Source organism: Plecotus auritus (assembly GCF_963455305.1).
Source record: "Plecotus auritus genome assembly, chromosome: 1".
Lineage (NCBI taxonomy): Eukaryota > Metazoa > Chordata > Mammalia > Chiroptera > Vespertilionidae > Plecotus > Plecotus auritus.
Window position 1 is genome coordinate 12,051,966 of NC_137770.1, and position 16,496 is coordinate 12,068,461.

Sequence of the window (16,496 nt, forward strand, 5' to 3'; positions counted from 1 at the left end):
TAATGAGGGCCAACTAATCTTTCAGAAGACCTCGATTTGCAGTTTTGGTTACAAATGAAGCCTTTACAAATGAAGACCTCTCTTTCCCGATGGTGCTAACTCCTTCCTTACTTAAAAGCTTTCTGTGTCTTTAAAAAGGGGGCGGTACCCTGTCAAATGGACCCTCACGCATAGGCTGAAGGCGCTTGAAGGTCCACCCACTTTCTGTGACGTTTTGTGCCCCGGCCTCTGATTGCCCGCCTCAGACGTCAATCGCGGGGCGTGTGTCTTGCTGGGACACAGTGTAGGTCTCGCCTCTGGTTTGCGGAGCGGTCGGGTGTATTCGCCTCCACTCTCCCCCAAGCCCTCGAGGCCCCTGCCGCCCGAACCAACGGCGTAGCCAGCCAGTGGCTCCGCGGCGCCCTCCCGCACCGGATCGCTCCTCGCTGGGGCGGGACCTGGCCCGACAGCTTCGGTCACTATGGTCAGTGGTCGTGGGGGGAGGCGGGGAAGGGGGAGTGGGGAGTGGGCACGGTAGGCGGGTCGCCACCGTGGCGCATGTGCACTCGCGGGACGGGAGTCCGGCGCGAGGCTCAGGTCGAGCGCGGACCCGTGGCGTTCGGACCCCGGGAATACTGAGTCGGGACGGGTGCTAGGGGCCCCCGTCCTTCCTCGGAAGGCCCTGCAGGGCCCGGGACGCACCCCGCCGTCCCCCACGGACGCACAGCGAAGGGGACCAGCCTGGCCCCCATGGCCCCCGCCCAGGCGCGTTAGTCTCAGGTGTCCCCGAGGGCGCCGTCCTGCCGGCGCAAGGCAGGGCCCTCCCGGGAACCAGGTCAGGGGGCGGCTCCGGGGCTAAGCGTTGCCGCCTCTTTGTTAAGTAACCCCCCAGTCGGCTGCTCAGCCATCAGAGACACCCCTCCCAAGGCCCACGAGTGGACCTGGGGGGTGCGCGGTGGCCGGGTCACTGAACACCCCGTCGGCCCCGCGAAGGTGTTTGGAGTCAGGACTCACATGGAGAGGCTGCCCCAGGTTGTGAGGCACACGACTTAGGAGTTAGGGCAAAGCCAAACCGAGGAACCCCTGGTTCAGAGTCCTGTCTGAGCAGAAAGGACCCCAAAGACCCACTGCGCTGAGACAAACCTGGGGCTTGAGCAGGTGGGGAAACGAGCCTGGGACTTGGGTGAGCCTGGGACTTGAACCTGAGCCTCTGGACTCGCAGCCCAGTGCTCTTGTGTTACATCAGTGCACCTTCCCGGGTTGGGGGAGGGGTCAGGCAACTGCAGGGTGCTGCGTGTGCTGATTGCCTGAACCCTTCCCTGTGAGTCCCCTGTCCAGGGGTCCTGGGGAGTGTAGAGGTGGGTGGCCCTTGGAGTCACAGAACCTGAGCTCAGATCTCACCTCCACCTCTTGGGAAGCCGGGAGGCTTTGGCTGGTCCATTCCCCTCCCTAGCGCCATCTTGCTCATCTGTAAAATGGGCTGCTGTGAGGACCACATGAGGGGTGGTGCGGCTTTTCCTGTGATAACTGAGTCCTGGCAATAGGTGTGCACAGGTGCCTGCTTCTTTTTGCTTGGTCTCCTCCCCCCATGTCTGGGCATGGAAATGGGTCACTACTGCCGGATGCTGCTGGGCAGGGTCATGGGTCAAAGCCTGGTCATGGCCTGGCACGTTCTGGGTGTGGCTTGGGCAGCCGGGTCATCTGAGCCCTAGCTGTCAAACCAGCTCGCTGCTGAGGTGTGGCCGAGGTCTCTGGGGCATCAGGAAGCACCAGCTTCCTGCTTCTACCCAGTGCCCAAGGGCTGACTGGCTCTGCTGCTCCTGGAAGGGGGCCCAGGTGTTTTTGCATCACCCACTAGGGAGTAGCCTGAGATGGGGTAATAATGGGTTTAGCCAACCTGGAGCTGGGGGCTGGCAGCTCCCTTCTGGTCGCCATTGGGCAGCTGAGAAAACAGCAGGGACAGTGGGGTCTGGGACCTCACTTCCGCCCTTTGTGCTGTACAGTGAGACCTCTGGCCCCGCCGCTCTGCCTGCCCTGGACTTGTGAGACGGGAAGGTAGAGGGCAGGTGGGGTCAAGAGCATCACACCTTCACCCGGTCACCATCACTGCGAGGCTTGGGTGCCTCCAAGAGGGAGGAAGTGATGAACCCACTAAGTAGGACATCTCCAAGGCACCCACGCCTGCCTAATAATAATGGGGGGGGGGAGGAGAAGGGGACACAGGCTGCGTGGGTCTGTTCTCTTATATTCACTCAGCATTTATTGAGCACCTGCTGTTTGCCAGGCACCGGGGTGGACCCTGGGCTGCGTGGTGTGAGTGGTGCTGAGTGTGTGCGTGGTGGGCAGAGGAGAATGTCTTTGGAAAATGCAGCATCTTCTCTCCTTTCCCGTTTCAAAGTCAAGGAAGGGTCCCAGCTAGAAGACACAGAACCCCAGGGGAAGACAAGGGCCAGGATGAGGACCAGACCTGGGGCTGCCACTGGTGGGGCTGTAGGTGGGGAGGGTCCCATGCTCACTCGAAGTGCATTTAACGTTGGGTGAATGCATGGGTATCAGTAGTGAACAGAAAGCCACAGGGCCCTTCTGTGCCTTTGTTCTTTTATTTGTCAAACAAGATTCGAGTCATGCTGGGCACTGGTGAGAAAGACCAGGGCCTGCCCTCCCTTAGTGCCTGTTGTGAAGACATAGCCGGACACAAGCAATTCCGGAGCTCCTGGTCCCGGCCTGAGGTCTGACCAGGGCTCTGGGAGCACAGCGGGAAGCCAGCACCCTCTGAGGGAGGGGGAGTGCTGGCGGGGCTGCACCAGGAGGGCTTGGCACCTGCGTGCTGAAGGATGTACCTTCAGGAGGAGTCATGGGAGAAGTACATCCCAGGCAGGATGGCACAGCATGCTCAGAGGCCTGGAAATATGGTTAAGAACATGAGGCCAGATCTCCAGGAAGAGGTCAGAGCGGGGTATTCTAGACAAGCACAGTGGTCGGTGTGGGTGCAGGGAGCTGGGGGGAGAGCTGAGTCTAGAAATATAGGTGGGGCCTGGATGATGTGGCTCAGTGATTGAGCATCAATCTATGAACCAGAGGTCATGGTTTGACACCCGGTCAGGGCACATGCCTGGGTTGCGGGCTTAATCCCCAGTGTGGGGCCTGCAGGAGGCAGCCGATTAGTGATTCATTCTCATTCATATTCTCTCTCTCTCTCTCTCTCTCTCTCTCTCTCTCTCTCTCTCTCCCTTCCTTTTTGAAATCAATAAAAATATATTTTAAAAAAGAAAGGTAGGTGGGGTCAGAACATGTTGTGCCATGGGGTTGGGTTTTATTCTTCTAATGGGAAGAACCATAACATATTTTGACCAGTGAGAGATGGTTGACTTTGGCAGTGCGGTGGGCAAGGGGCTCTGGCAGTGCGGTGGGCATGGGGCTCTGGCAGTGCGGTGGGCACGGGGCTCTGGCAGTGCGGTGGGCATGGGGCCCTGGGCTCTGGCAGTGCGGTGGGCACGGGGCCCTGGGCTCTGGCAGTGCGGTGGGCATGGGGCTCTGGCAGTGCGGTGGGCACGGGGCTCTGGCAGTGCGGTGGGCACGGGGCTCTGGCAGTGCGGTGGGCATGGGGCTCTGGCAGTGCGGTGGGCACGGGGCTCTGGCAGTGCGGTGGGCATGGGGCCCTGGGCTCTGGCAGTGCAGTGGGCACGGGGCCCTGGGCTCTGGCAGTGCGGTGGGCACGGGGCCCTGGCCGTGCAGAGGACATTGGGCTCTGGCCGTGCAGTGGGCACGGGGCTCTGGCAGTGCGGTGGGCAAGGGGCTCCAGCAGTGCGGTGGGCAAGGGGCTCTGGGCTCTGGCAGTGCGGTGGGCACGGGGCTCTGGCAGTGCGGTGGGCATGGGGCCCTGGGCTCTGGCAGTGCGGTGGGCGTGGGGCTCCAGCAGTGCGGTGGGCGTGGGGCCCTGGCCATGCAGAGGACATTGGACTCTGGCAGTGCGGTGGGCGCGGGGCCCTGGCCGTGCAGAGGACATTGGGCTCTGGCCGTGCGGTGGGCACGGGGCTCTGGCAGTGCGGTGGGCAAGGGGCTCCAGCAGTGCGGTGGGCAAGGGGCTCTGGGCTCTGGCAGTGCGGTGGGCACGGGGCTCTGGCAGTGCGGTGGGCATGGGGCCCTGGGCTCTGGCAGTGCGGTGGGCGCGGGGCCCTGGCCATGCAGAGGACATTGGACTCTGGCAGTGTGGTGGGCGCGGGGCTCCGGCAGTGTGGTGGGCGCGGGGCCCTGGCAGTGTGGTGGGCACGGGGCCCTGGCAGTGCAGAGGACATTGGGCTCTGGCCGTGCGGTGGGCACGGGGCTCTGGCAGTGCGGTGGGCGCGGGGCCCTGGCAGTGTGGTGGGCACGGGGCTCCGGCAGTGTGGTGGGCACGGGGCCCTGGCAGTGCAGAGGACAATGGGCTCTGGCCGTGCGGTGGGCACGGGGCTCTGGCAGTGCGGTGGGCGCGGGGCTCTGGCAGTGCAGTGGGCACGGGGCTGGAGGTGGCCAGGCTGGAGTCTGAGACTGGTTCATCCACTCAGTATGCATTTTTGGAGCATTTCTGGGTGCCAGGCACTGGGGATCTAGTCCTGAAGGCAGAGTCCTTGTCTTTATGGAGTTGACATCCTAGTGGAGGGCGACAGACAGTGTGCAAGTGAAGGAGGGAACCTGGGTGTCAGAGGATGCTCTGAAGAAATGACACTGGGTGGGCAGGGAAGTCCTCTCCGAGGAGGTGATGTCACCGAGTCACGTGAGGAGGCAGCGGAGCATTGCAGGCAGCAGGAACAGCAGGTGTGGGTGCTCCGAGGTAGGAACGTGTGTGTCTTGTTGGAGGAACACACTGAGTGTCTCTGTGGCTGGGGCTCAGGCAGGCGGAGGAGAGCAAGGCCAGATGGTGGAGGACTGGGAGCTGTCCTCGCTGTCTTCTCCTGAGGGAGGGAGCATTGGGGGGTGTTGAGGAAGGGCATGCCATCACCTGGTTTACGTGTTAAGCAGCCTGCCCTGGGTGCTGTGTCAGATGGTTGGGATGGGGCCAGGGCTGGAAGCCAGGAGTCCATGAGGAATCCTGTTGCAGCCTCTTGGGGCTGGGGGAGATGGTGGCAGCTCAGGTTGGACCCATAAGCAGGGTTGATGGGGGAGGAGAAGAGGTGAAGAGGACTCCTGGGTCTTTGGTGTGAGCTCTGCTGGCTGGAGGGGCCTTTTGGGGAGCTGGGGACCCCTGAGAGGGGAGGCCGAGGTGGAGTGAGAGCAGGTAGGGGCACAGTAATTTGGGGATGCTGGTCAGACATGCCAGTGGCTGATGGCTGTTTGAGGCCAGATCTCCAGGAAGAGGTCAAATTCTGAGGATATTGTACAAGTTCAGGCATCAAATAAAAGGGGGGCCAGTCTCTAGTTCAGGGTCTCTGCAAGGCCAGCCAATAACTAACCCAAGACATATGGGGGCCCAAGCACAGGGTCTTCCCTATTTTCTGAGCTAAACAACAGAGAAGGGGCATTTGGATGGTGGGCTGAGTCGTAGCCCCCCAAAGGTGCCCACATTCTAATCCCAGAACCCCTGAACAGGGTACCTCACACAGCAACATGGACTCTGCAGGTGTGATGAAGTTGAGGCTCTTGAGAAGGGGAGATACCCTGAATTACCAGGGGGGGGGGCATGTATAATCGCAAGGGTCCTTAATAAGGGGGAAGGCAGGCGGGTCAGAGTGAGAAGGAGCTGGGAGGATGGAAGGAAGGGATCATGAGCAAGGAGTGCCAGCAGCCTCTAGAAATGGAAACACGTAAGGAAATGGCTTCTCCCCTGGAGCCTCCAGGAAGCACAGGTAATGATAAGTCCGCGCTGTTTCAGTTCCTGAGTCTGCTAATTTGTGAGACAGCAACAGGAAACTCATTCGGGGCTCTAGGCCTTTCCGAAGTCTTTGGTCTCCAAGCATTTTTGATTACTCACCTGAGTAAAAATGTTTTGATCATTCCACATCCTATCTAATAAAGAGGGAATATGCTAATTGACTGCCACGCCCTCACAAGATGGCGGTGCCCAGTCCCCTCAGCCCCGCCTCATCCAGCCTCAGTCCCCCTGTCCCCTCAGCCCCGCCTCATCCAGCCTCAGTCCCCCAGACCCCTCAGCCCCGCCTCATCCAGCCTCAGTCCCCCTGTCCCCTCAGCCCCGCCTCATCCAGCCTCAGTCCCCTGTCCCCTCAGCCCCTCCTCATCCAGCCTCAGTCCCCTGTCCCCTCAGCCCCGCCTCATCCAGCCTCAGTCCCCCAGTCCCCTCAGCCCCGCCTCATCCAGCCTCAGTCCCCCTGTCCCCTCAGCCCCTCCTCATCCAGCCTCAGTCCCCCAGTCCTCTCAGCCCCGCCTCATCCAACCTCAGTCCCCCATTCCCCTCAGCCCCTCCTCATCCAGCCTCAGTCCCCCAGACCCCTCAGCCCCGCCTCATCCAGCCTCAGTCCCCTAGACCCCTCAGCCCCGCCTCATCCAACCAGAGTCTCCCAGTCCCCTCAGCCCTGCAGGGGGAGGCAGTTGGGGGCGATCGGGCCAGCAGGGGATTGATTAGGGAGCTATCAGGCTTGCAGGCAGAGTGGTTAGGGGGCAATCAGGCAGGCAGGTGAGTGGTTAGGAGCCAGCAGTCCTGGGATTGGGCCTAAACCGGCAGTCGGACATCCCCCAAGGGATCCCAGATTGGAGAGGGTGCAGGCTGGGCTGAGGGACACCCCCGCCCCCGTGCATGAATTTTGTGCACTGGGCCTCTAGTATTTGTATATTACACATCGCTCCTAAAGTAGACATCTTAAAGGGCATTTCCTTACAGCCCCTGAGCCAGCCCACTCTGGAGACCTAGCCCCAGGCAGGCAAAGCCAGGGTTGAGCCCCTGGGAGCCTCTGGAAGTGATGGTACCTTCTAGGAGGGAGGTTGGCCAGGTTCTGGGCCTGCCCTGCTGCTAGGCGAGCCTAGAGGCTCTGGCCTCTAGGAGTCGGGAACTGGAGGCTGTGGCCACGCCATGAGTTGTGGCTTCGGGGCGGCTGGGCCTGGTTAACAAGGCTGACTCAGCCCAGGGTGGCCCTGCAGAGTGGCCTCAGAGGGAGGCTAGGCTGGCCGCAGGGGACCAGGGTGGACCCATGAGGCCCACCAGCACCTCAGACCTGGCTGGAGGGTGCTCACAGGTGTACTGACGGCTATGTTGACAGGCGTCCGCAGGGCAGCAGGAGGTATAGGTGGAGGCGTGAGCCTGAGGCCTGGCTGTTGAGGAGCCGTCAGGTAGTAACGAAAGGCACATGCAAGGGCCAGGGGGATTCTCTTCGTGGAGGGTGAGAGGGTGCAGACGGAGTGAAATATATTCAACGACCATCTCATCCCCTCCTCTGTTCCAAGGCCTGGGATGGGCCCTGGGAATCAGCCAGGTGAATACAAGGTCTCAGAGGGCCTGACAAGCTGTCCTGTGCCAAGGAAGCCTGTGTGGCTGGGGACACTTTGACGGGTAGGGGCATCCAGGCCCCCCCGAAATGCCCGAGTCGTAGCACTTCTCCTCTGTCCTGGATGCTGGGTACAGGAATTGGGGCTGAGAGGCCGCCCCAGAAAGGCTCGTGTGGGTGAAGGCACTCTGTCAAAAACGATGGCAGTAGCCTTAGCCGGTGTGGCTCAGTGGATAGAGCATCGGCCTGGGGACTGAAAGGTCCCGGGTTCGATTCCTGGTCAAGGGCACATGCCTGGGTTGTGGGCTCCATCCCCAGTAGGGGGCATGCAGGAGGCAGCCGACCAATGATTCTCTCTCCTCATGGATGTTTCTCTCTCTCCCTCTCCCTTCCTCTCTCAAATCAATAAAAAAATACTTAAGACTCAATAAAAAAACAAAACAAAAAAAAACGATGGCAATAAATGGACAGAAAACTGGCTTTCCATTTACAAAACTCCCCATTAACACCAACCTTTCAGCTGTGAACTGTTGCATAAGAACTGTCTCCTTGGGTTGTGCGCAGGTACCAGGGCCACAGATTTTAAACTTAACTGCCAGCGGCTTTAACACCAAATTCCCCTACATTATTTTTGTGCTGAAATCAGAGCTGTTCCTGGGGCGCGTTGGAGGCAGGGGTGCAGCTCAGGGCATCATCGGAGCCCTGAGTCTGGCAGGAAAAGCGGAAGGCAGAGACATGGCCTGAGGGGAGTGGTCGTTAGGACAGAGTCTCCTGCACTCTCCCTGGCTCTGAGCACTCTCCCTGGCTCTGAGCTTCCCGCTGCCATCACCTGCTCCCTGCCAGGGGACTTCTCAGCCATCCTGAGGCCCCAGGCCCAGCCTCTGGGTCAGGAGGTTTCTCTCTGGGTTGGAATTGACCTAGACTCCGAGCTGGGCTGCAACATGAGCTCTCACCGGTAGGTGGTGCATCCGGCCAGATGCTATCACCTCTGCACATCTAGCACTGCTTGGTGCAGGCTGGGTGTTCGGGAATTGTTGGATGACTGAAAGAAGGAATGGATGAGTGAGTGAGATGGGAAGGACAGAGGAGGCAAGGGGACATATCATGCTCTAGCAGGAAGGTTCACTAGACTCGAGGCATTACATTCTAGAAGATGAATCAGTCTGGCGGGTACCAGCTGGCACCTTCCATGGTGGCTGACCTGACTCCCTGTCCAGGGAACGGCATGCAGGACCCTGGTAACGCCACGCGTGCCTTTTGGGGGAAGGTGACAGTCACTATGTCAGGCAACTAGCAGTTCAAAGGCTTTGAACTTGGTGAGGGCCCATCAGTTGCTGCTGAAATGGCCCCAGCTTTGCTTCTTTTGCTTTCAGAGTGAAACATCTTTCCACCTAATATCAGAAAAATGTGACATTCTCTCAATTCTCCGGGATCATCCTGAAAACAGGATTTACCAGAGGAAAATCCAGGTGAGGCAGGGGGTCGGAGGAGAGGATCCTAGATGAGAAGGATGAGGTTGGGAGACTGTGAAGGGCGGGCAGTCTGAGGGGCGGGAGAGGGGTTCCTGGGGGAGGTCGGGCCGGCCCTGACAGCACGTGACAGCAGGCGTGTTGCTGCAGATGTCCACATTGCCCTGTCTCCCCACAGGAACTCAGCAAAAGGTTCTCCGCAATCCGCAAGACCAAGGGGGATGGGAACTGCTTCTACCGGGCCCTGGGCTATTCCTACCTGGAGTCGCTGCTGGGAAAGAGCAGAGAGGTCCTCAAGTGAGTGGGGCGGGGTGGGCTCCTGCTACATCGGTGCTGAATTTCCTCGAGGGTTTTTCCTTGGCACGGCCCGCTTAACCCCGGGAGTGAGCTGGAGGGCTGCCTGGCAGCGGCCTTGATGTTCGGGGATGCCCAGCTGCCTGCCATGTTGGAGGTGGGGGCACCCAAGTGACCGGGGATGGAGCCAAGGACCTAACAGTCACAGAGCACTCAGGGATGACCTGTGGACCCCGGGGTCTGAACCCCTTGGCCAGGCAGGTTTCTCAGGGGCGGCACTGCGGACATTGCGGGCGGGATCGCTCTGCCGTGGGGCTGGCCGCTGTCCTGTGCTCTGGGGGATGTTGGGTAGCATCCCTCGCCTCCACCCACTGCATGTCGGGAGCACCCTCCTCAAGTCAGGACAACCAGAAATGTCTCCACACATTGCCAGGATCTCCTGGGGCGGGGGAGGGGCAGGGGGGAGGGGGGAGGGGAGGGGAGGCACCCTGGTTGAGAACTGCTAGGTTAAGGCCATCATCTCCTCTCCAAGGGGATAGAAATTAAGCCACCTGGTCCTTATTTATTTTTTTTTAAATATATTTTATTGATATTTCACAGAGAGGAAGGGAGAGGGATAGAGAGCTAGAAACATCGATGATAGAGAAACATCGATCAGCTGCCTCCTGCACACCTCCCACTGAGGATGTGCCCGCAACCAAGGTACATGCCCTTGACCGGAATCAAACCCGGGACCTTTCAGTCCGCAGGCCAACACTCCATCCACTGAGCCAAACCGGTTTTGGCCTGGTCCTTATTTTGAATGAGTCACCCATTGCATTTTCTGAGTGACATTGTGTTTCTACCATATGTACACACCCGACAGAGAACCTTAAGAGCATATAATAGTAAAATGATGAGTTTTAATATTATCTTTGTTTTTAGCATAATTTAATAGTAAGGGTACATAAGTTGATTTTTAAATAATGGCTGTGTTTAACACCTGGCTGGCAAAATTCTTAAAAATTGAACAATTAGCTCTTGTGAATGGGAACAAACCGTCGCTAGCACACTACGGAGGAGAGCATCCCTGGCTGAGGGGACAGTGGGGACTGGGGGGTGGGAGGCACATGGGGAATGGCTGTGGGGCGTGAGGGAGGCTGTGGAACTGGGTTAGAGATGAGGTTGGTGAGCGAGGCCAGACACCGGTGCTGAGGGAGAAGGCTGGGGAGGTCACTCGGAGGTCCCTGTGGAGAAGCGACCAGGAGCAAGGCAAGGCTAGGCATGGCCCAGGCCAGAGATGGGGATGAACCCTGGGGACAGAAGTGGGGACAGAGCCAAGAGGCCTTTCTGGGAGCAGGTGGTGATTACCTCACCTTCCTCATCCAAGAAATGGGTATAATACCCACCTCCTTGGATTGTACACAGTGAGGACAGAACAAGTCAGTGTGTGGTCCATGAGGCAGTGCTCTGAGAGGCAGAGACGTCCTTCACCTGTTAGGGACACAACTTCTCGTATTGGGGGACAGCTGGCGAGAGGGGATGACAGCTACAGTGACAGCAGCGCTCCCTGTATTTCTCTGTAAGCATCCATCTACCCCTTTAGGTTCAAAGAGCGTGTACTGCAGACCCCAAATGACCTTCTGACTGCCGGCTTTGAGGAGCACAAGTTCCGAAACTTCTTTAATGCTGTGAGTTAACCTGTGGCGACGGCTGGGCCTTCCAGCTGACCCAGCAGACAGGATGGGCTCCGGCCCGAGCCCCTTCCCAGCCCACGGCTCTGTGGTTGTGCTTCACTTGCTCCTCCCAGTTTGGAAGGACTGAGGGGTGCTTCCTGCTGGTGGGGATGTGGGGTGACAGGGAGCTCAGAGCCCTGCCCTCCCTCTGGGAGGAGGCACCTCGTTAGTGTAGCTTTCAGGCTGGGAACTCCCCCTTAATCTCTTCCCCCCAGTTCCTCTCCACCCTACTCCCCTGTCCCCATTCCTGAAGGGGGGGCTCTCAGTTCTGAATCTCTAAGTAACAATCCCAGCGAGTGATGGAGGGACACCCCCACTGTTGTGCACTAGACCTGACTCCGGGCTGAGTCACTCATTACTTAGCTCTGGTGCGATCTTGACTCGAGGATTTAAAAGTGAACATGTGGTGGCAGGCATCCCGTGGGCGGAGGGCGGCGGCGCGGGTCTGGCTGTGCCGCGGCTGACCCCCGCGGGCCCAGTTTTACAGTGTGGTGGAGCTGGTGGAGAAGGACGGCTCGGTGGCCAGCCTGCTGAAGGTGTTCAACGACCAGAGCGCCTCCGACAGAATCGTGCAGTTCTTGCGCCTGCTCACCTCCGCCTTCATCAGGAACCGCGCAGACTTCTTCCGGCACTTCATCGACGAGGAGATGGACATCAAAGACTTCTGCACTCATGTAGGTCCGCCGGGTCTCGGGCTTCGGGGACGCGGCTCCCAGCCCTGGGCTCTGTTCTCCACCGTCTCTCCTTAGGGGACTTGAGCACCAGCCTCCCTAGCCAAGAGCACAGATTAGCCAGCCAGCAGCATCCTCCGTGAACTGCCTGAACTGTGTGGCTCTTGGCCTCAGCTTTCCCATCTGAGAAATAGGGCTTCGGACTGGACTGTGAACATAATTAAGGAGTAGCAACCCCAAAGTCACATTTGCCCCAAGATGTGTTTTGTTCATGATGTATAACATGAACCTGAAAGAGCTGCCAACATTTACACACTGGGCAATTTTCAGAGGAAAATCTGGATTTCTCCGGAAGATGTAGCTCCCAGGCCTGACTCCTGCATGGCCACAACCAGCAGGGGCTCAGTGGCAGGCACTCTGACCCAGGAACACGAGAGCCGGGCTTCCTTCCTAAACTGGGGTTTTTCATTTTGGCCTTTGCAGGAAGTGGAGCCCATGGCCATGGAGTGTGACCACATCCAGATCACGGCCCTGTCCCAGGCGCTGAACATCGCCCTGCAGGTGGAGTACGTGGACGAGATGGACACGGCCCTGAACCACCACGTGTTCCCCGAGGCTGCCATCCCTTCCGTTTACCTGCTCTATAAAACTTCCCACTACAACATCCTCTATGCAGCCGATAAACGTGATTAATTTTAGGCCATGAAGTGGAGCCTGTCACCTAACGGGACTGCATTCTGAATGGAACATTACGGCTTTTCCGTTTTTTAAGCGATTTAGACTGTAGTTAGAAAACATCAAACAGCCTTTTGGGCAAAGTCACAGGGAATGAGGCTTACCAATATGGGCTGTGGTAACTTGGCAATATTTTTAGTATTTATTTTCATGGAAAGTCAAATGCTTTTTAACTCGGGGCTAAGAAGCCAGGAGCCCTGGCTCTGCCCCAGTTCCCGAGACCTTGGGTAGGTCACCTCCCCTCTCTGGGCCTGGGCCTTCCTCTGGAGGCGTTTCTGCCAGTGTTCACATTCCATTGTAGAACCGCCAAGGCCCTCGCTTTCTCTCCACCAGGGGCAGTGCCTCTCTGGTGGGGAGGAAGAGCTCAAGGCCAGCCGACTCCCAGTTCTGTACAAAAAGATCAAGTCCACTCAGCTGTCGGACTGGACTTGGATGGATGGCTTCAGGAAGCGTGGGCCACTGAGGCCAATGTGAATGTGAGGCTTCAAACATTGCAAACATTCACGATAGGAGTGTTTTCTTACCCCTAACTTAAGAAGGAAATGGAGACTTTTATGCCAAAGTCTAGAACGGGGTCTTCAGCATGAAGTGCAAGTTGTCGGGGCCCCTCTACCTCTCTCGGGGCAGGACTGCCTGCCTGGCCCGCCTGCCCGGCCCTTCAGGGTTCTGCTGCCAGCCCCACTTGGACCACCGCTGGAGAAAAATCAGGGTCTGGGACCTGGAAGCTGTCTGTTCGTCCCCAGCATATCCTGGAAGTAGACTCTAGCTACCCAGCCAGGTGGACACAGGCACAGGCAGCCACGGACTCCAGCCGAGCAGAGCAGACACGTTTTTAAGGTTCTCTCTGTCCCTCCTGCGCTCGGTGCATGGGCTGGCGAGAGGTGAGGTGGGAAAGAACAAGGCAAGCCGGACTTGGCAGTGGGGAGACTTCTGTTTGGAAACTGCCTGGGAGACAGGAGCCCTGGCGGGCAGCCTCCTCATTCTTCTACCTGGACATGCCCCTTAAGAACCTCACCTGCTGCCTCAGGACCTCGAAGAGCCCTGGCTGGCCGGGGCACTGCTAGCAAGTTCTAGTTCTCTTGCTCTGTGGGGGGAAATGGAGAACGCAGGGCGTGGAACTGCCCCACGCGTTACTTCCTTCTCACAGGCTCCATTCTGCAGGGAGTTGTTAGAAACTACTGGTGCTGCAGTGCGAGTCGGCTGGTGTGACGATGCACAATGCACGGGGACCGGAGCAGACAGCTCCCAGTCCTGGTGCACAAGCGTCACACCTGACTCATGCATCTGCCTTGGCCAAGACAGATGTCAGGTGCTTTCATTCCGGCAGGGACCACATTCCCACCAGCCGCTGGCTGGAATTTGAACCCAAGGGCTAAGTGATCATGTCACTGTCCACAGGAATGTAAATCTTACCCTTACCTCTGAATTGGTTCAGTGTCTCACCCGGTTCTGGGCAGGAGTGCTGGGCCGGGAGTGCACTGGACGAGTGGGGGGACGTGTTACATGGTTTGCGAATATCAGCATCCCATGGCCACTCTGCGGGTGTGAGGTGGGTCCTAAGCTCCGGCCAGGCTCTCAAGCACAGCATCAGTAGCCCTGGCCGCCACTTCTCTGCTGTCGTGGCTTGTGTAGTGTCCACAAAAGCAGTTTTCCCTTTGGCAGAGCGGCTGGAGAAATGCCCTGAGACTTGCCCATGGTGTGCTTCTAGGCCCGAGGGCCCGCCAGAGCTCATGGGGGAGAGCCTACCACTTCAGAATCAATGCCCAAGAGAGGCGGGCCAAGTTACTTTCTCTAAGGGAAGCACTGTGCAGAGAAAGGAGTAGCACTTTAAGTATAGGTGCTACTCGGCTTAGGATGGGGTTCCGTCCCAAAAAAACCATCCTACGATGAAAATATTTTAAGTCGAAAATGCAGTTACCACCTAACCTACTGGACATCAGAGTTTAGCCGCCCACCTTACATGTGCTCAGCCTCCAGTTGGGCATTTATCTTGAGTTTCATCTCAAGAATTGCCTTCCTCTTCTCACCAGCAGGAGACATAGATGGGTATTTTGTAGGCATGCTGGGATGAGAAGACAACAGTGCTGGTGACAGTCAACTACAGAGCATCAGTGGTCTGCCCTCATGTACTCGTGGCTGACCTGGAGCTGCGGCTTGCTGCCGCCGCCCAGCGTCACAATAGGGTGTCCTACCACATGGCTAGCCTGGGAAAAGATCAAAATTCAAAGTGCTGTTTCTACGGAATGCATAGCGCACGTTTGCACTATCATACAGTCAAAAAGTCCTAAGCCAGGACAGTGTGTGACGTGCTCCGATACAGCCACCTGGTCCAGAGCGCCCAGCCATGCTAACAGTCACTCTTCCTGGACAATTCTCCACCCACCCCATGCAGCCATCTCTTTCCAGACCAAAAGCTTTGAGTTTGTCTTTATAATTGTCTATTTATTACTTTCTTTCCAAAGGACACTTTGTAAATCAATGGAAATATTTAGCAACAAAAAGAACAGACTATCCTTGCTTTTGACCTAGATCCTATTTTAAGCACAAAGGGGCTCTGGAGGCAGCCTGGGTTTGAATCTCAATTTTGTCACTTTCTAGCTATGTGACCTTGGCCAAAACACTTCACCTCTCTGAGCCCTAATTCCCACCTTAGTGAGATGGAGACAGGACTACTGAATGAGAGTCTATGGATCTATGGATGGGGGTGTTCTCAACCCACCCTTCCCAAGGGCAGCAGCGGAACACTGCAGGATGGGGGAACGCTGTGGCTTCCCAGACCATGGTCTAAGAACCAAACACATTCCCACACTGGGCAGAAATGGGGGTGGGGGCATGAGCTCTGAGTGGCTGCCCAGGAGCCTTAGGTCCCATGGGATGTGGGCCAGGCCCTACAAATTCCCCGGGCAGTTGGTGAAAACATTTCCTAGCATTAAAATGGTTTCCAAAACAACTTTTGTCCTGGCTGCTTAGTATTTGGGACTTAAGTGTGTGAGTGGATTTGGTGGTGGTGGGGGCAGCTTGTTCGGTGGAAGATCCAGACACTCAGGAAGTCCTCCTGCCCTTGGGCTGGAAGCATTAATACAAACCACAGGCCTCACCTCATCCGGTCAGAGAGCAGACCTGCCTGGGAAGCTGCCTCATCTTTTAAAACCTACTCCCATAACATGTTATACCACCAAAATCCTATATAATAAAAGGGTAATATGCAAATTGTCCCCTTGACCAAGAGTTCGACCAGGAGGCGGGCCTGGCCGGTCAACCTCCTGTGTCCCTCCCACCCCCACCACCACCCGGCCAGATCCACCCCAGTCGGGGTGGGCCTGCTGGACCCCATCTGTGCACGGATTTGGGCACCAGGCCTCTAGTAAAAATAATAAGAAAGAATTTGCCACTAGGAGGTATGGGCAGGATGTCAGTGGACATTGGTGGATCTGTTTGGCCTGTGACAAGTGCCCGGGCCTCTCATGGCTCAGGTGCTGCTAAGGGACCTTGAACCTCCCTGAATCTCCATGTATCATTTGGAACATGGAGAGTCCCCTGCTGTCCTGACAGCTGTCACTCAGGCGCTGACCTCACGGACTACAGCGTTTTTCTTCTGCGTTCTCTCCGGTGACACTGGGGAGATGCTCTTTGGCAACACTGCTGTCTTATGTTTAACCTGCTCTGAGCCCACAGGAAATACTCAGGGTTCCAAACCCAGCTCTGCCACCTGCTGCTGTGTGAGCCTAAGCAAGCCTTCATCAGTCTTCTCCGCTACAAGGACGTAAGAATGCCTCAGGGACCTGACACAAATAATCAAGTAGCTAGCAGTGCCTACCGGTGCCTGGTACTTGGTCCACACGCAATGACACCTGAGTCTGAGTTTAGACCAACTATCCTGCTGTAATCCGAAGGGGCTGAGAGAATACGGCTGCCATCCTGCCAAACTTGCCAACCATGAGGCCGAGGGAAACCTGTTTAGAAGCCCAGACTTAGCTGTACAGAAATCAGCGCTTCTCCTACAACTGCAGCAATATTAGCTCCTCGTCCAGACCGACCAGAGAAAGCTGGGGTGGCACCGGGAGGTCGCTGGTTCCCTCGGCACATTTACACACCACCCACGGCTGCAGAGGCCATAAGCAGCAGCCTCTGCTCTCGAGGAGCTCAGCAAAGGTGATCTGAGTGGCAAGCACTGCGCAGAGGGTGGGCATGGGTACTCGGGGGCCCATGGCAGGAGCACTT

At 57.5% G+C, this 16,496-nt stretch overlaps 1 protein-coding gene across 1 annotated transcript; it reads left to right on the forward strand.

Annotated features, from left to right (window-relative positions):
- The first annotated feature begins 258 nt into the window (after positions 1–258).
- On the forward strand, positions 259–15,219 carry OTUB2 (OTU deubiquitinase, ubiquitin aldehyde binding 2). Its single transcript, XM_080679460.1, has 6 exons — positions 259–463; positions 8,765–8,860; positions 9,039–9,157; positions 10,740–10,824; positions 11,349–11,543; positions 12,024–15,219. Exons 1-6 carry the CDS (start codon positions 461–463, stop codon positions 12,231–12,233), a joined length of 708 nt encoding a protein of 235 aa, XP_080535586.1. The 5' UTR covers positions 259–460; the 3' UTR covers positions 12,234–15,219.
- Positions 15,220–16,496: the final 1,277 nt, after the last annotated feature.